General features: G+C 39.5%; 1 protein-coding gene across 1 annotated transcript in view; it reads left to right on the top strand.

The window, feature by feature from the left end:
- zfyve26 (zinc finger, FYVE domain containing 26) overlaps positions 1-19659 on the top strand; it is an 88786-nt gene that overhangs the window by 64039 nt on the left and 5088 nt on the right. The window contains exons 33-41 of the mRNA XM_059649222.1: positions 842-989; positions 2569-2778; positions 4333-4551; positions 6000-6197; positions 6290-6495; positions 8314-8452; positions 11923-11982; positions 14694-14876; positions 19578-19628. Of these exons, the coding sequence (XP_059505205.1) occupies positions 842-989; positions 2569-2778; positions 4333-4551; positions 6000-6197; positions 6290-6495; positions 8314-8452; positions 11923-11982; positions 14694-14876; positions 19578-19628 (1414 nt within the window). The remainder of the gene's footprint in view (positions 1-841; positions 990-2568; positions 2779-4332; positions 4552-5999; positions 6198-6289; positions 6496-8313; positions 8453-11922; positions 11983-14693; positions 14877-19577; positions 19629-19659) is intronic.

Raw genomic sequence — 19659 nt, 5'->3', positions numbered from 1 at the left:
TGTTCATGTATCCTGGTGGCTAGCATCCTGCCAGTTTGTCCAATGTAGTGTTTGTCACAGTTCTTGCAAGGTATTTTGTAGATGACGTTCGTTTTATTTGTTGTCTGTATAGGATCTTTTAAGTTCACTAGCTGCTGTTTTAGTGTGTTGGTGGGTTTGTGGGCTACCCTGATGCCAAGGGGTCCGAGTAGTCTGGCAGTCATTTCGGCAATGTCTTTGATGTAGGGGAGAGTGGTTATGGTTTCTGAGCCCATTTTGTCTGTTTGTTTGGGTTTGTTGCTGAGAAATCGGCGGACTGTGTTCATTGGGTACCTGTTCTTTTTGAATACGCTGTATAGGTGATTTTCCTTCTGCTCTGTGTAGTTCCTCTGTGCTGCAGTGTGTGACATCACCAACCCAAGGAAACCTAAACAGATAAATAGAAAGCGGGACATAGCACTAGCGCTTCACCGGAGGCTCACTGATGATGTTACCTAGAATGGTGACGAAACGTCTGAAAACTAACCTTCCAGCTCAGCGAACAAACTCACATCCAGAATAAATATTATCTTATTAAAGGTTGATACAATGAATCTGCATCAAGCAGTTATTTAAGCACGGTTGTTCATGCATCCACTCAACAATTGCATATTAATACTAAGTTAGACCACTGCTGGATAATTAGACATACTGTTAAAGTTTCGCATTATGTATTCATCAGGAAAAACACATCTATGACAAATTTCATATCATCTCAGCAATTTATACTGAAGTAGAAATTAAACAAGATGTTCAATAAACTATAATTTTTCGAGCAATATCTTTTCAAGATTAATTGTTTGCTTTCTGTCACTTCATACAGCTATATCAGCAAGGTGGATGTAGTGAAGATTTTAGTTGCTGCAAACTACCAGGATGTGCCTTCTCTTGAACAAATCCTTAAGCCTGCAGCCATCACGAGACTGAGAAATAAGCTTTTGGAAACTGAATACTATGCACTGGCTGTTGAGGTTTGCAAAGGCATTTTTTTTGGAAAACATGAAAGTGTTAAGTAATGCTTTTTATATCTGACAAATATATAGTTGCGATTATTTCAAAGTACTATACTAGAAAGTTATCTCCTTGTTACAAGATTCTTAGAGCAATATTCAAAACTTCACATCTGATTAACTATGGTGGAATTATAGCCACTAGCGTTATATTGCAACTATGTCTTTGTTACCTCCAGACTCAACACTTCCAATCACTTCTGGCTGGTCTCCACATTCTACCCTCCTTAAACTTGAGGTCATCCAATCTCTGTGCCCTGTGTCCTTACTCAGCCCATGACTATTCCTTAATCAACCCCATGCTCTCTGATGTGCATTGACTACCAGTCTAGAAGTGCCTCAATTTTAAAATTCTTGATTTTGCTTTGAAATCCTCTATGGCCTCACCTCTTTATATATCTAATATTGTTCAGGCCACAGTCCTCCAAAATAATTGTGCTCATCTAATTAATGCTTCTTGAGCATCCTCAATTTTAATTGTTCTATCTCAGGTGACTACTGTGTCCTCAGCTGCCAAGGCTGTAAGCTTTGGAAGTTTTTCTTTCAACTCCTCCAAATCTCTTTCCCACAGTCCTCCTTTAATGCTGTCATTAATGACTACATCCGATCAACTATTTGGCCATTGGCCCTAATATTGCGTGTTGAGTTAAATTATGCTTTACAACATGCTTGTTGAGCAAGCTGGGTCATTTTGTTACTTGAAAGGTGCATATGAATGTAAATTGTAGGCAAGCATAGAGACATTCTACACACCCAAAACCTCAAAAATGGCAATGAGACAAATGACTTAAAAACATAAGAAATAGGAGTAGGAGTGAGACATCTGGCCTATTGAGCCTGCTCTGCCATTCAATAAGAATTTCAATAAGTACTCTGGGCTGCCTTTTCATGGACTCAGTTCCACGTGCCCACCCACTCACCGTAACTCTTAATTCCTTTACTGTTCAAAACACTATCTAGCTTTACCTTAAAACCATTCAACGAAGTTGCCCACTGAAGCAGTTGAGGCTGGGAATTCCACAGCACAACCTTTTGGGTGAAGAAGTTCCTCCTCAACTCTGTCCTAAAACAGCTGCCTCTTATTTGAGCCTTATTTTAACTAATGTAACTGTGTGGGTATTTGTTGGAGAGCGCTTAATCCAATTTGGAACTCCTTGTTCCCTTCCAAATGTTCCATAGAATAATGTTCACCTGAGCAGTTTGATAGACTTTTGCTGTTATATCACTCAGAATACTGTACCTCTGACAATTGCAGTTCCTCAGTGATGTGAAATGTCAAATGATCTTTTGCACCGTGACAGTTCTGTGATTCATCTTGAATTCCGGTTCTAAAGTTTGAGTCCACAATGTTCTGACTTCAAATTAAGAATTCTAAAATGTGAAGCAGCCTCATGTTGGTAGAGGCTGTAATTACGGAGAAGTGTCAATTCAGCTTCTGAACTACCCTCTTTGCTCAGCCCAGAGTACTTATAATTGCCATTTTACAATTTCTATTAGGACAAGAGACCATTCTGTGATATCGTCTTGTTTCAATTTTTAGGTTTCAACGAAGGGTCTACTAGATCCGAGTGGAGTCTGGCATGCTTGGGGGTTAGCCTGCCTCAAAGTGGGGAATCTGTCTGCAGCTCGGGAGAAATTCACTCGCTGCTTAAAGCCACCATTTGACCGAAATCAACTGTCTCTTGGTCCTCCACTTTTGCAAGAAATAGTGCAGCACCTAGAAACATCTGTTAAACCAGCCTTGCCTGTGGTAATGAGCTTTAATCTTTCAGCAACTTCCAAAAATGATAAATTTGGTAATACTCAAGTTAAGTCATTGTGATGATTTTTTTTTTCTTCTGACATTATCTTTTGAGACTTATGATACTGCATGTCAATTGTTTCTCTTTATAAAATGGTTTGTGTTCATATCTACATTGATTTTGAGTATAAATGGCATTACCTGAAGTGATAACATGTCATTGAAGTGCATTTGTGTCATGCAAAATTTAAATGAGATTCACGACGGCAATCGGTAGACAATTGACATACTTGACAATGTAGAAATAAATATTTTAAAAGCAAAAACTTGCACCTAGCTTATGATCTAGTCCCTGGCATTCAGACACTAACTTCCAACCTTAAGCAAACGTTCATTTTATCTTTAATATAGTGCAAATCATAGAATCCCTACAGTGTGGAAACAAGCCCTTTGGCCCAACAAGTCCATAACTGACCCTCTGAAGAGCATCCCACCCAGACCCAAGCCTTTACCCTTTCCCTGTAACAGTGCATTTCCCACAGCTAACACATCTAATCTACAGATCTCTGAACACTATGGGGCAATTTAGCATGGCCAATCCACCTAGCCTGCACATCTTTGGACTGTGGGAGGAAACTGGAGCAGCCGGAGGAAACCCATGCAGATGCAGGGAGAATGTGTAAACTCTACACAGGCAGGTGCCTGGGTCCCTGACGCTGTGAGGCAGCAGTGCTAACCACTGAGCCATCATGCTGTCCCTTTCTCTCGGTAAATAAGGAAACTGTTTGTTTGAAGTGGTGGAAATGTGCAACTTAGACATGACCATTATAGATATGTACAATTAACTGTGTTGCTGGCAAAGTAGAGATAATGGACATAAGTGTCTTCTTTGAGTTTGGGAGTAATGCGGTTCAGATTTGAGCCAGTTTTGAGAATTGAATTTATGGCTCTTGTTCCTGTTCTCTGATTTGCATAAATGTCAAACCTTCCACGAGTTGGTGAAATTGGTTTGCCTTTTCGTGTGGAATTCTTTACCCAGAATTTAAAGATTGCCTCAATATACTGAAGCTCGGGAATCTGATGCAGTTTTATTAATTCAGTTGAAAAAGTGTTTATCACAAAACGGGCCCCGCCTTAATATGAGTAGCTACTTGAAATAACTGAAAATAACTTTACAAAACAGAACCACTTACTTAATGTACTTTAGTCAGCTTTTTAGTAACAGGTATTTTTAAAAACTGGCACGCTGAAAAGATCTTTTTTTAAGAAGTGCTTAATCTTCAGATGTGCTCTGGTCACAAACCGACACAATTATCTGAAACTTGCTCCATTGATTAAATATATCTGGGTCTGTGAGCAGTTGGGGAACAGACTAGCTTTGTGCACTGCATTGTAATGCAACCATAAAAGTTTGTGTCGGATGACTTGGGTAGCATGTAACCTGAGCTTAAAGTTTCTTGATCATTCACACTAGCTTGGCCAACTTTTGGGCAAATTGTGTACAAGTGGTACTCTAATAACTTGTAGTGATGACTATGTTTGTTTCTATTTGTGATTAAACAGCAGGATGACGACATTCTTGCTTCACTGAAAGAATTGGAGACAATCTTAAAGGGTGATGGTACAAGTTTTGAAATCACAGGGGATGGAAAGATCAAACAAAAGGTCTTTTACCAAGAATGCTTGTACTACTTGCAAACTTATGGTACTAATTTGGCTATTATTAGTTTTTATATGAGACACAACTGCATGAGAGAAGCATTGCAGCACCTACTAGATAAGGTAAGGCATTGGTATTATGAAATTTAATGTGCTTTCCTAAACAAAAATGCGTACATGTTGTATAAAATTACTTTGATGTAAAAGGATGATTTGTAATGTGCATTGATGATATACCCTGGATATTGATGATGTGGATTCAGCTATTGGATTTCCCAATTAAGACTGAAGATAGAATGCAGGCATCTCTTGGCTTCCTAGCTGAGGAATATGAGAACACCCATAGGCAGGAGAACGCAATGTTATTTAACATTCTACAGATGTTCTGTCTCTCAAATCAATTCTTTGGTGCAATCTGGCCAAACAGTTCCCAAATTTGTTTTCCTGAATCTTAACATTTCTGTATTTTTTTGGCTGATCCTAAATTAATGGTTATAAATAGAAGTGGTTGCTTATTCCATGGAGAGTTTGGAAGAAATTTCTTTACCCATTCAAATGTGGAATTTGCTACATTCAGTTGAATATTATAGATGTCTCTAAGGCTTCTTAGATACTTACATGGGAACAAAAGGAAAAATGGGATTTTTTTTATTTTTTGAAGGAACGTGGGTATCACTAGCAAGGCCTGCATTTGTTGCCCACCCCTTGAATTGATTGGCACTCTAGCATTCAGAAAGCAATTAACAGTTGATCTGGAACCACTTGTAAACTAAACAATGTAAATATGGCAGATTTTCTTCCCTAAAGGACACTAGTAAGCTAGATAGGTTTTTACACCTCACCGAAAACTCTTAAGGGGACCTTAGGGAAATCTGAAGCCAAGTTTAACTTGAAGGACTGTAAAGTTGAACATTATTTCCTTTCTTTCTGTGGCCGACCTTTTGACATGACCACTATGCTACTGTCTCCTTGCAATATGCGGATAGGGCGGGATGGGAGGAGGCTTGTGGGGAGCATGGTATTGACTATTTGGACCAAATGATCTGCCCCGTGCTCTAATATCACTGAAAACCTGACTTTTTTCCAACTTAATAAGGAAAAAAAAAGTAAAGTAGTCGTGTAGGAAATCTGAATTAAAAAGAATATTCTGCAACAGAACAGCTGGTCAATAAACAATCTGTGACAGAGTTGGGACATTTCAGTCGTACCTGATCATCTGATTTGAACAGTGTTTGTCAGATACTTACCAACTTGCTGTGTTTTTCACCCAAAGTTCATTGTTTTTAACTTAGCTCTGATCAAGCACGGATTTACGTTTTGGATAAACACAATACCGCAGATGCTGGAGAACCAAAATAAAAATAAAAAGTGCTGGATAAACTAAGCACGTATAGCAATATTTTTGGAAGAAGAAACAGAATTAATGTTTCAAGCTCAGTAGGACTTCTTTGGAACATAGTTTAAGTTGACTCTGTGTTTCTCTCTACTGATGCTGCCAGACCTGCTGAGTTTCTCCAGCAGTTGCTGTTTCCATTTCTTACATGAGTTGATGTATGTGTCTTACTTTTCAGGGTTGCCCTGAAGAGGTGTTCATGCAAGGGATTTTCAAACCAAGTTATGAAAGTGGCAAACTGCATGCTTTGGAAAACTTGCTGGAACATATGGATCCAAGCCTGGAGAAATGGAGTTGCTATTTGATTGCATCCTGCAAACATTTGCAAATGAGGGGTTTCTTCAACATTCTGTATGATCTGCAGCAATTTATGAAGGTAATTGTAATTTTTGCCGTGTGTGATGGGCCCTTTTCAGATGGGTTTCGACTGTGTATGGAGCAGTGTCACAAGTGATGTGTTCATTTCAGGACCACATGCGAGCAGCTATGACGTGCATCAGATTTTTCAGTCACAAAGCAGAATCCTATAAGGAACTTGGAGTCAATCAAGGTTGGCTGACAGAAGCCAAGGGTCACCTGAAAACATATTTGCAAGAAGTGTCCCAACGTAGTTCGTCAAGAAGGAAAATTACCAGTTCTTTTCGCAAGCAAATGTCTGCAGCTGATGTCTCAAGGTAGGTTTTTAAAAAAAATTCCTTCTTGCAATGTTTATGTCACTGTGGAGGCAGTATTTGTTGCCGACCCTTAATTGCCCTTAAGAGGAGGTGAGTCACCTTTTGGGATGCTGCAGTACAACCTTTCATAACAGTCTGGTTAAACTGAGTGGCTTGCTGACCCATTTTCAGAGGACAGTTCAGAGTTGACCATGTGGCTGTAGATCTGGAAGCATGTACAGACCAGACTAGGTAAGGTTCTTCTGTAAAGGACATTAATGAACTAAGTTCTTTTGTGAACTACAGTCAGCAATAGTTTTAGAGATGATAGGAACTGCAGATGCTGGAGAATCTGAGATAGCAAGGTGTAGAGCTGGATGAACACAGGCCAAGCAGCATCAGAAGAGCAGGAACGCTGACGTTTTCGGGCCTTCTTCAGAAATGGGTGAAATTCCGAAGAAGGGTCAAGGCCCGAAATGTCAGCTTGTTAAGTCAGTATGGTTTCTTGGTCACCATTACTGAGGCTAGCTATCTATTAATTTAAATTTACTTACAAATTCAATTTAAATTCCCCTGGCTATTGTGGTGGGATTTAAGCCTGCATCCCCAGAACTTTACTACCAGACAGTCTGGTTATGAGTCAAGTGACATGACCACAACATCACTGTGTCTTCTCCAAATGGAAACACTCTGGAGGACTAATAATAATAGTAAATTTGAAAAAGCACATTGAAACTCCTCCTGCACACTTACTTTCTCTCTTGCTGTCTCATGTACAAACACGCCTACCCACTCCTGCCTCCGTACTCATGCACCCACTCCCCAAACACAAATGCACATGTAAATGCCACCCAGTACATACTAAAGTATAGGTATCATTTTGTCATGTTTGGCAGAGTGAGTGCAAATTTATGCAAGGTTGGCAATGATTTCTCGTTAATGAACAAAACAAGAATTAGCAGCTTACTATGGCAGAGGCATCCATTTTGGGAAGTTTTTTTTATTTTCAATAATTATTAATTCTCAAAATCCTGAAAACTCCTGCAAAAGATGTGTAACTGATTTTAATAACTCAAGAAACAGTTGTAATCATTATTTTTACTAACTAATTTATTGAAGTGTTTTTCTGTTCTTCTAGGGGAAGAAAAATATAGTAGCTTGTGAATTAGATCATCTTTTTCTGTATAATTAAAACAAATTAAAAGGAACCACCCTCCTAATATTTCACTGTTAGAAAAATGTACGGTATTTGTAAAGTTATCATTTTAGGATGAAGGCACAAAGCAGAAGGGACAATGATCCTAGTTATTACAAAGAAATTCCCTATCCATCTTTTGTGGAATTACTGTCACCACAAATGTGACCAAAGTTCAAGGTAGTAGAATCTGCCATTATTTTAGAGTAACTAGGATTGGGCAATAAATGCAGCATCGATAGCATCACCTACCTTCTGAGAACAAATTTGCAAAAGGCTCCGATCAGGTAAACTGGCAGCACAAAGGTTTTAATTTGGTCATCTGTTTCTCACCATTGTACTAAAAGTTATGATTAAAGGGAGGAAGGTCACAAACTCCCATCTTTGCTATTTGTTTAAAATGGAGTTGAGGTGGTGAAAAGTAGAACAAATGCACCTTTTCTTCATTATCATGGAACGCAATGGTATACCAGTTCTGGTTGAGCTGCTGTAAAGCAAAATGAATTCTGGGAGTTTAATTGTATTTTAATGTGATGCCCAGACTAAAATAAGCCAGTAAACCAGCCATAAACTCCAGAACTAGCTGTTACATGTCATTTGAACTTCTAATTTGTAGAACCTTTTTGCTTTTTTTTTAAATAAAGGTACATGAATACAATTGAGCTGCAGATTGAAGTAACCAAATTCTTGCATCGTTGTGAAAACTCGGGGACTTCAAAGAGCTGTGGACCCCCAGCCAGTCTCTTTGGCAATACCAAAATGAAGATGGAAGTCGCGTGCAAGGTTATTATCTTGATGCAGTGTGTTTCTTTTTATTTATTTTGTGGGATGTGGGCTTTGTTGGCTGGTCAGCATTTGTTGCCCAACAGGAACAAAAACAAAGTTTCTGGAAAATCTCAGCAAGCCTGGCAGCATCTGTGAAGGAAAGAAGTGAGTTATCGTTTTGGGTCCGATGACCCTTCCTTAGAACTGTTCTGTATTTTCCTTCACAAATGCTGCCAGACCTGCTGAACTTTTCCAGCATATTTATTTTTGTTCCTAATTTAGAGCATCGGCAGTTCTTCCTGTTTTTGTTTATTGCCCATCCCTACTTGCCCTTGAGAAGGTGGTGGTGAGCTACTTTCCTGAGTTGCTGCAATTCACCTGCTTTGGATTGACTCAGTGCCATTTGGGAAGGATTCCAGGATTTTGACCCAGCAACAGTGAAGGAACAGAGATATATTTCCAAGTCAGAATGGTGAGTGGTTGGAGGGGCACTTGAAGGTCGTGATGTTCCCATATATTTGCTGCCCTTGTTTTTCTAGATGGAAGTAGTCGTGGGTTTGGAAGGTGCTGTCTTTCGTGAATTTTTGCAGACTATACTGCTGCTACCGAGTGTCAATGGTGGCGGTAGTTGATGCTTGTGGATGCAGTGCCACTCAAACGGACTGCTTTGTCCTGGGTGGTGTCAAGCTTCTTGAGTGTTGTTGGGACTGCGCTCGTCTAGGAGAGTGGAAGTACTCCATCACATTCCTGACTTGTGCCTTGTAGATGATGAATCGGCTTTGGAGAGTCAGGAGGTGAGTTACTTGCTGCAGTATTCCTAGACTCTGGCTATAAGAGCAGGTCATTGTGTTTATGTGGTGAGTCCAGTTGAGTTTCTGGTCAATGACAATTCCCAGGATGTTGGATAGTGGGAGATTCAGTGTTGGTAACACCATTGAGTGTCAAGGGTGGTGATTAGATTGTCTCATGGTAGTTGTCATAGCCTGGTATTAGTGTGTTAGTGAATGTTAGCCCAAGCCTGGATATTATCTAGGTCTTGTTGCATTTGGACACAGACTGCTTCAATGTCTGAGGAGTTGCAAATCGTGCTGAACATTGTGCAGCCATTGATGAACATCCCTACTTATGACCTTATGTTGGAGGGAGGTCATTGATGAAGCAGCTGAAGATGTTTGGGCCTAGGACACTACCCTGAGGAACTTATGCAGCATTGTCCTAGAGCTGACATGACTGACCTCCGACAACCATGACCTTCTTCCTATATATCAGGTACGACTCAGAGTTTGCCACTCTGATACCCACTGATTCCAGTTTTGCTAGGGCTCCGTGTTGCCACGCTCAAGTCAAATGCAGCCTTGATATCAAAGGCTGTCATTCTCACCTCACCTCTGGAATTCAGCTCTTTTGTCCATGTTTGAACCAACGTAATGAGGTCAGGAGCTGAGTGGCCCTGGCAGAACCCAAATTGGGTGTCACTGAGTAGGTTATTGCTGAGCATGTGCGATTTGATAGTGCTGTTGATCACACACCTTCCAACACTTTACTGATGATCGAGAGTAGACTGATTGGGGTGGTAATTGGCTGGATTGTATTTTTCCTGCATTTTCTGTACTGGACATACTTGGGCAATTTTCCATATTGTCAGGTAGATACCAGTGTTGTAACTACACTGGAAGAAATTAGCTAGGGGAGCGGCAAGTTCTGTAGTGCAAGTCTTCAGTACTATTGCCGGAATAACATCAGGGCCTATAGCCTTTGCAGTATCCAGTACCTCCAACCTTTTCTTAAGTGAAGTTACATGAAGTGAATCGAATTGGCTGAAGACTGGTGTCTGTAATGCTGGGGACCATTGGAGCAGGCCAAGATGGATCATTCATGCAGCATTTCTGGCTGAAGATTGCTGTGAAAACTTCAGTCTTAATCTTTTGCACTGATGTGCTGAGCCGTTCTGTCATTGAGGTTTGGGATATTTGTGGAGCCTCGTCTTCCTGTGAGTTGTTTAATCATCCACCACCAGTCACAACTGGATGTGGCAGGGCTGCAGAGCTTAGATCTGATCCGTTCATTGTGGGATTGCTTAGCTCTGTCTATAGCTTGCTGCTTTTGCTGTTTTGGTGGCTTCACCAGGTTGTTACCTCATCTTTAGGTATGTCTGGTGCTACTCCCAGCATAGCCTCCTGCACACTCCATTAAACCAGGGTTAATCCGCTGGCTTGATGGTAATGGTTAAGTAAGGGGTATGCCAGGGCCATGAGGTTACAGATTGTGCTGGAGTACACTTCTGCTGTTGATGGCCCATGGCGCCTTGTGCATGCTCAGACTTGAGTTGCTAGATCTGTTCAAAGTCTGTCTCACTTAGCACTGTGATAATGCCACACAACATGTTGGGTTATTCTCAATGTGAAGGCAGAACTTCATCTCCACAAGGACTGTGCCGAGGTCATTCTTACCGATACGGTCACGGACGGATGCAACTGTAGCAGGCAGATTGGTAAGGATTAAGTTAAGTATGCTTTTCCCTCTTGTTGGTTTCCTCGCTGCCTGCCGCAGATCCAGTCGAGCAGCTGTCTTTCAGGACCCCGACCACCTCGATCTGTAATACTGTTGCCGAGCCACTCTTGGTGGTGGATGTTGAAATCCCCCCTACCCAGAGTACATTTTGTACCCTTGCTTCCTCCAAGTGTTGCTCAGCATTGAGGAGTACTGATTCATGAGCTGAGGGAGGGCGGTATGTTGTAATCAGCAGGAGGTTTCCTTGCCCATGTTTAACTTGAATCCATGAAACTTCATGGGATCCAGAGTCAATGCTAAGGACTCCCAGAGCAACACCCTCCCAGCTGTATATTACTGTGCCACCCCTTGTGCTGGAGATGGTGATGGCGGTGTCTGGGACATTGTAAGGTATGATTCTGTGAGTATGACTGTGTCAGGCTGTTGCTTAACTAGTCTGTGAAACAGCTGTCCCAGTTTTGGCTGTAGCCCCCATATGTTAGTGAGGAGGACTTTGCAGGGTGACAGGGCTGTTTCTGCCGTTGTCTTTTCCAACGCCTAGGTCGATGCCTGGTGATCAGTCCAGTTTTATTTCTTTGAGACTTTGTAGTGATTGGTACAATCAATTGAATGGCTTGCTGGGCCATTTCAGAAGGCAGATGAGAGTCAACCCTATTGCTGTGGGTCTGGAGTTACTTGTAGGCCAGACCTCATGAGGATGGCAGATTTCCCTCCCTGAAGGATATTAGTGAATCAGATGGGCTTTTGCTGATCATCAGTAGACTCTTAATTCCAGACTCTCTTGTTTTATCGAATTCAAATTCCACCATCTGCCATGGCCGGATTCCTACCTGGGTCCCCAGAATATTATCTGGGTCTCTGGATTAATAGTCTACATGAGACCATTGCCTTGCCCTTTGAAACGTTATTCACAGGAGCACATTGAATTGATCTAGTTGTCAAAGAAATAATGCAGAAATTCATGTTCTGTCCTGCAGGTTCTGCTTGGAGGCAAAAATATTGAAGAAGGTTTTGGAATCTCTTTCAGAGTTATTCAGGTAATGAAAATATTACCCCCCCCCCGCCCCTGTAATTTTAGAGCATTCTGCAATGAGTTCAGCAGTTCCAGATCATAACTTGTGTCTCCATTTCATTTTGTTTATCTTTGCTGGTTTGGCTTTTTGCTCCATTTCTGTCATTTTCTTGGCTTTGAATGCAGTATTCAGGATCCTACAATTCCTATCCCCTGTATGTTGTATGAGCAGTCCTCATCACTGATCTCCATGTTGTAAGAGACTGTCTGCACTATTGCTCACTGTGGAGTAGGTATGCTGCCACCATCCATCCATTTTTAGTGTAGGGATGTACACAGTCTGCTTTGTCTGGTGTGGTGAGAAAAAAAAAACTTGCTGGTCCAACAAGAAGAAGCTCTTGTTTTAAACAAGTATGTTAACAACTAACTGGAAATTACATTGATGGATTAAGCATTGTTGCAATATCTGAGGAAGACCGTTTTGAGATCCTAAGCTGTTCCCCCACCAAGTTCATATGATATCATCATAATGGAAGGTGCTGTAGCATTCCTTAATATTAACCCTTTCAGACCCTTATGCAACACCGTCAACACACCATTTGCCACTTTGCTTGTCTCATTGCCAATCCCTATGGTCTTCCATTCTTTTTCTGACTCTGCAGATGCTGCCAGGCTTCCTGTGAATGTTGAGCATTTTCTGTTTCTGTTTCAGATCTTAGAGTATTTTGCTTTTGTAGCTCCCTCGATGACCTGATCTGTCCAGCTGTGAATGTTCCAGCTTTGACCCCTGTTCTCTTGAGTTGTTTGATCTAATCTCAGCCGGGCAGATGGTAGGATGCTGCAATCAGTCCAAATTGCTGAGCAGGTGGAAGAATGAGATAAAGTGGAGTTTTACTGCCATAACCACAAGTCTAGATCTACATTAAAACAATCTGCCCTAGGGTGAAATTGCTCAAGCTAAGACAGCTTAACTCAGTATTGGCCAACACCTTTAGCAGTGGAGTAGAGGAAAAAGCAGCTGCTTTAAAAATATTGTTCTACAAAAGAGCATGAATGTATTTTTGGGTGCAGTGGATTGACGTGGTGAAACCATTAAATTTTAAACTGGAGCAAAGTGCATCTAAGGTTTTAGAGTAGATTTGTAGCTTGGGTTGTGGATGTTGTGGTTCAGTGAGCCAACCAACCACAGGAAATTACATTTAATTCAGGAAAAGGAAATCCAAAACAAATCAAGAAATGTGAAAATTTACCAAAAGCGAAAACAGGAAAGTTGAAGCATTAAAGAATGAATTGACATGTAGGGCCCTAAAGATTTGAAAAGGGCACATTCATAGTATGACAGCAGGCAAAGGAGTGCTGTTAACAGATAATGGAGGCAGACGAGCAGTGGAGAGTGATGCTTGGAATTTACATTAGCTAAGTACTTTACTCGTGCTTGTCCAGAAGAGGTGGATATTGTAGTTATCAGAGGTCCTTGCAATACAGTCAACATTCAACAGAAGATTGTATCAAAAAGTTTATTCAGACTTGTGAGAATCAAATCGCCCAGATGCAGAGCTTAATGTGGTAGGATTCAGAAGCTGGGGAGGGAATATTGGAGGCTGTAACTTTGGGGGGAAAAAACACGCAGTATGTTCCAGGACACTCATTAAAAATATTCCTACTCATTTTTACTTTGTTCTGTGATAACTATTCAGCAGGCAACTGAAAAAGGCCCAGTGTTTTTGTTTGTGACTTGTTTGCATTGTGTGGTATGCTGCACACCAAAGTGGCTTAAAGGGAACGTTGGTCATTGGTGGACTATCAGAGTCTATAGCAGAGAAGAACATTATTGAGGATTTGGAGAAATTTGAGTCAATTGGATCTAATCCATAGGAAGATGTAAAGGAAAGGTCATATGTCATGTCAAATATATGAAGAAAAACATGTTTGGGTTAACAGGATGATATTTAGGACAGAATGCAAAGGATGGGAATGAAGAGAAAAGTTGATTGGATTGGAAAGATATGGTAAGTAAGGGTCATGTTGAAGTACTGTTTTTAACAAGTTCACAAGTGACTTGAACTGAGGAAATAGTACGCGGAACAAATGGGGTCAAGGGATGCTACAAGCAAGCTTGACAAAGACTATGAAACATTGCAGGATAAAACTGGATGAGAATGGGGAGGTGTATAGCAGATATAGTCAAATGTAGAAGAACTTGAAAGGTGTAGATGTTTATAGTCTCTTGATATGTGCCAACTGTGCTAACCTGCGGGTGAAACAAGCTAAAGCTTAAACATTTTTGTGCTTTTACCCCACAACCTGCTCATATGTGTATCTGCTTTCCATTCAATTTTCAATGATCTTGGCCTCATGTATTCGCTGTCCCAAGACCCACCAAACTGCAGTAACTCTTTTAAAGGAATTTTCAACCTTTACTGTGCCCTCTCTTAGTTTCACTTCTAAGATTGCTCACATCTCATCACAAATTTCCCAGTCAGAGGAAATAGTCATCCCCTATTCCTTGTGCAAAGCTGTTCAATTTTAAACATTTCTGCTAAATCTCTTCCACTTCAGTGGTATTTCCCTGCTTGTCATGTTCGTCATTCTGACTCTAGTTTCACATCTGTCTTAACATCTTAAACTTTTTCTAGTGACTAAATTGAATATACACTTCCAAATTCCTATGTATTCTTAAAGAACAGGATATTTTTGCATTCCTTCATTTTATTTTTATTTTTATTTCTAATCCAGGCCTTTCAGTTGGATGCTGCCGCTGTATATGACAAAACTGCAAAACATTTACTGCAACATCGCAAGTTCTGTCAAATCAGACAGTTATTGAAATGTGTCAGTGAATCGGGAGTAGCTAGTGGCGATGACACTGATAACCTCCTTATCCGATTTATTGAAGGTGGCGATGAACACCTTTCACAGGTGAGAACAGTCTAATAGTGAACCACCAGTGGAGGAGAGTACCTCATTTGTTTCTCAAGAAAATGATACCTCTCTTGATTAAAAGAGTTGTCAAATGGTGAAGTTGAGAAAATTGGGTCTGTGTTCTTTGGAGTTTGGAAGCATGAGAGGTGATCCGGTTGAACCATACAAGATAATGAAGGAGCTTCACAGGGTAGTTACTAACACATTTGTTTCCCCTGACTGGAGATCCTTGAACAAGGGGGTTTAGCTTAAGAATAAGGGCTGATTGTTTAGGAGTGATATGAGAAAAGAGTTGAGTTGTTCTAATTATTGACCCCAGAGCGTTGTGGATGCTCCATCGTACAGTATATTTAAGGCTAGGACAGACAGATTTTTGGTGTCTTGGAGAGCAAGTGAAAAAGTGGGGTTGGAGCCCAAGGTCAGCTGTGATCATACTGCATGGTGGGGCAGGTTTGACTGGACATATGGTCTACACCACCTCCTATTTCTTGTGTTCTTGTATCTCTTCCTCTATACAGTTCACATGGATGCAGTATCTGTTCTTGCACCACACAATGCCCTAAACTAAAGGACTGCAGTTGATTTGAAAGATGTTGCTGCAGCCTCATTGCTGTATCCACATTAAATTTCTGTTTTTTACAAAGTGGCAGGAATGCAACTACACTTAATGTCAGGTACAATCCTACAAAAGATGCCTTTTTGATGCCATACCTGTTGGGAATCTGCCTGGTAGTATAAATCTAATTTTCATTAGTTACTGATCATTGCATAGAAGTTCAGCAAACACTCCCCGTGGTCATATTTAAGAGTATCACAGCTACCAGTGCTACAGGCTCAATATCAAACCAGGACTTGACTGACTTCAGTATTGATGTGAGCATTAAATGTAAAAGTTTTTGTTGTAAGAGTGCACAATTCTCCCAGTCATTTTCACTTTACAAGATACAAAAAAAATACTAACTGCTGATAAAAGAAGTAGCCAATTTTAGGAAAAGATTTGTCCTGATCCATAATACAGTCTATCTGTTTCCAACTCTGATTCTGTTTGGTAAAATTTTCCAGGAAATAACAATATAATCAAACCGGGCCATTAAAATTTCAGTGAAAATGTTCTTTGTTCATAATTCTAATTAACATATTTGTCAATTTCAGTTCACTTCAAGTAACAATCATTTACTTTAGACAAAGGAATTCTTGGAAAATAAAGCATCTGTTATCTATTTAAAGGTTAGGATTTCAAACTGGGATCCATGGAGTTTAAGATTTTTGACAGGATCAGGTAGCTGTCTGGGATTGGGCATACCATGCTGTATCTACAGACTCTGTATTGTTTGTTTTTCGACACACTTTTTTCTGTATTTATCAACTACCTAATATATTTTTGCTATTGTTACGATGTCCAACAAGACTGATAACTGGAAGTTCAAATTTCTTAAAAGCTGAACATAACACAAGATGTCATGTTTTAAGTTGCAAATTGTAACAAGCAAACTAAAAATTCCATTGACCAAATACTTTTCTGTCGGCATCTTGTAGTTTAAACTGCAGAACTCTACCGGAACAAAAAAAAAAACCACCATCAGGTGTATATTACACTGCCCTTAAGTAGACATTCGGTTCTCCCATAAACAGTCCAAAATTATTCTTAACTCCCAGTAGTTTACTTCTGAGCTTTTTATTTCTTGGTCCATTTACTTCTACCTCGAAATTTAGTCTTTCACAGTGAGACTGTTCGCAGAGATTCTCTCGAATGCAAGCTGAGAGAATTATCCCACTTTGTTTCAATACCTCATGATTTTGGTCTTTTCAATCCAAATGTGAGCAACCATTTTGCATTCTGATGTGATGAATCATTTGAGATTTGCTGTTTTCTCTTTCTCAGATCATGGCGGAGTAATTGTCCCTGTGGTATTTGGTGAAAGCCTGTAACCAGATATTACAATAGTTTCCTCTGTTCCCTTCCCATCTCAAAGTCCATCACCATGATGTGAATCACATGGACCTTGTATTAAGATAGAGATGCTGATTAGCTACAATTTAGACCCCAACTCCTCTTCATCTTTGAATTAAATTGCCAATTTAAACTTTAATTTAAAGCACAAATGACTTCTCACAGCTCTTCTGGGATTTTGGAGGACCTTAGTCTAACCATTTTTAGCATATTGGCTGTTGACATTGTCTCCAAGTGTAAACCTCTTGTATTTATTTCCAAATAAACCTTGGCCTCCTTTAATCATTAACGATCACACCACTTAGCATCAGGCAAGACTTAAATAACTCCCCCTTCATTTTACTTTCAAGGCATAATCCCAAAATTTGGAAATAAATTTCATTATTACAGTCATGTACATAGACTATTAAGGAATGTGATTTCTTTGGGAAACTTACACTTTTTTTGAATGTTCGGACAGAGCACTCCCAAGTTTGCAATGGCATTCTCAAAGCACCTTGAAAAATGTTGATATTTCTAAATGGAGCCACCGGAGACATTTGAACATTACTGGAGTTGCACCCTTTCTTATGCTTTTGAATTTCACTCTCATGTTGCTGATCTCGAATGGCTCTATATCTTTTAAATTGCAAAATTTGCTACATTTGTTTTAGTCAAATTGCAGAGTAACAAAGCAATGGGGTCCTCTAGTGGGCAAGAACACCATTTAGAATTTAAGGTAACATTCTCCATTAGATGTCAGTACGCAACTCAGACCATTCTATCTGAACGCATTTTGGGAGAAAAAATATCTTTTTAATTTTTAACTTCAAGGCAGATTGCTAAATGGGGTTTACCATGCACATGTTTTTGCTCTTTGTCATGTATGAAAAACAAATATAAAGTAACTTGTTTCTAATACTGCAAATCTGAAATTGTGGCCTTAGCCATTCATTTTTTTCTCTAGTCTTCAGATTTTTACAGCTGAAGTTCATTGCAGCATTTCTTAATGTAAACAAAAATCTTTCTAAGTCTTGTTTTGTGTTGCCCAATGGGCTTTGATTCTTAACTTATTTTTCTCAAACTGAAAAGTTATGAACATTTTAGTTAAATGGAACAATTTTGTGTTGGAAATTTGGCTGTATTGAAGTCCCTGTAGAACCAATGAATATGTATGTGTAAGGTCAAAATGTGGAGTACTTTATTGTTGTATAATCTACATAGAAAATGTGATGATATTATGGTCTTAAGAGGTGTATTTTGTCCTTTTCCTTAATGAAGAGAGGTAGAGACAGAAGTGAAGAGTGATATGTTCCAAGCAAATAAAGTAAACATCTTGTAGGCCTTTTTTATGTTGAATAGAAGCAGCATGAAGGGGTGGGGTCAAGCTCCCATGGAACCCAGGACTTTCGTATAACTTCCAGTAGCTTTTGGGGTTTGGAAGCTGCTATACAGCTGTCTGTGGTACGGAACAATGCTTGGGTTCACTCCCCACTAGGTTTTCCCTTAATGCTGTCTCTTCTGGAGTGGAGAATTGCATATGAGACAGTCTATTTTACTGAATTTGCCTTTTCTAAGAGTGTGTTTGTGGGATCTTACTATATTAAAACTGTTACTGTTTAGTAGTTAAATATCTATTATACTGTTAAGTTTTCTAATAGAGTTGTTATCCCAATTCTTCCCCCTTTTGTTTAGAATTTTAACTATAATGCAAGAATAAAGTGTATTTTGCTGCATGCCTGGTAGTTTTGACCGAATGAATTGCATCTGGAACACAACACCTTACACTTGCCTTTAAAAGAAAAGTAGAAAAAGTTGGGATCTAAGCAATTTTCTTAATATTTTTTGAGGGGGTTTAGTCTGGTCCATAATATAAAATTAGGACTAAATGCATTTCATCAAATCTTTTGGTGGTTTTTCTTCTGTCCCTTATAGAACACTGCTCTGTCATATACAACTATTTTAATACTTTGAATTTTATGCCAGAAAACAATTAATAAACCCCCATGCAACACAACACTTATAAAATTTAAAACATGTAAATATTTGTTTACGGACATTAGAAACTGTTCAGTTTTTATTTAATCTGAATTGATTTTATATTGTTTCTGAAGAGACTTTTCCTTTTTGATATCTGTGCTTGGAGTGTTCTATCATGTATATGCAATACATATTTATCCACTGCTATCCTTCTACAATGTGCATAGGTTAACGAAATCCACTCAGGACCCAGCTGTTCTGAATCATAATATTGTTGAATATGTCTCACATCTACCACTGTATAGGAGAAGTTCCAGCCACTTTTTAAAGGAATGAATCTTATTTACTCTTTTCTGAGCTCATGCTGAGTGACATACTTGACCAAGAATGTATAAAACGTACCGCATTGTGAACTGCTTTATTCCCCTTTATTTCTCCCTTAAAGTTTTGGGTGCCAATCTTGAGATTATAACTGTTACACATGTCATTGTGAAGCTCTCCCTGATTACTCAGCTATGTCAGTTACCTGTTAACGTGTACTTTTCTAAGTCAGTTGTTAAAGGACTCAGCTTTTGTAAGCCATGCACTAATTGGTCTTTTGTTGAAGAAAGTTAATCACAGGAGTCTCTCAGAACCAATTATTCCTGTATTGAGTGATTCACTATCAAGTATGTTCTTGTTGAAGAATGCCACAAATTGCATGATTTTGGACCTACCGTGGAGAATTGAATAGGTAAATTGCTTGCAGTAATATTTCAACAGATTGATGAATTAATTCATTTTTGCAGTCAAAAGATCTGGAGAAACTGATTCTTGAAATGAAGAAAGATGAAACTAAGGTAAGCAAGGATGAAATAAGCTGAAACTTTT

The sequence above is a fragment of the Stegostoma tigrinum genome, chromosome 10 (assembly GCF_030684315.1).
Source record: "Stegostoma tigrinum isolate sSteTig4 chromosome 10, sSteTig4.hap1, whole genome shotgun sequence".
Lineage (NCBI taxonomy): Eukaryota > Metazoa > Chordata > Chondrichthyes > Orectolobiformes > Stegostomatidae > Stegostoma > Stegostoma tigrinum.
The sequence above is the reverse complement of the archived record's forward strand: the minus strand, read 5'-3'. Positions and strand labels throughout refer to the sequence as shown.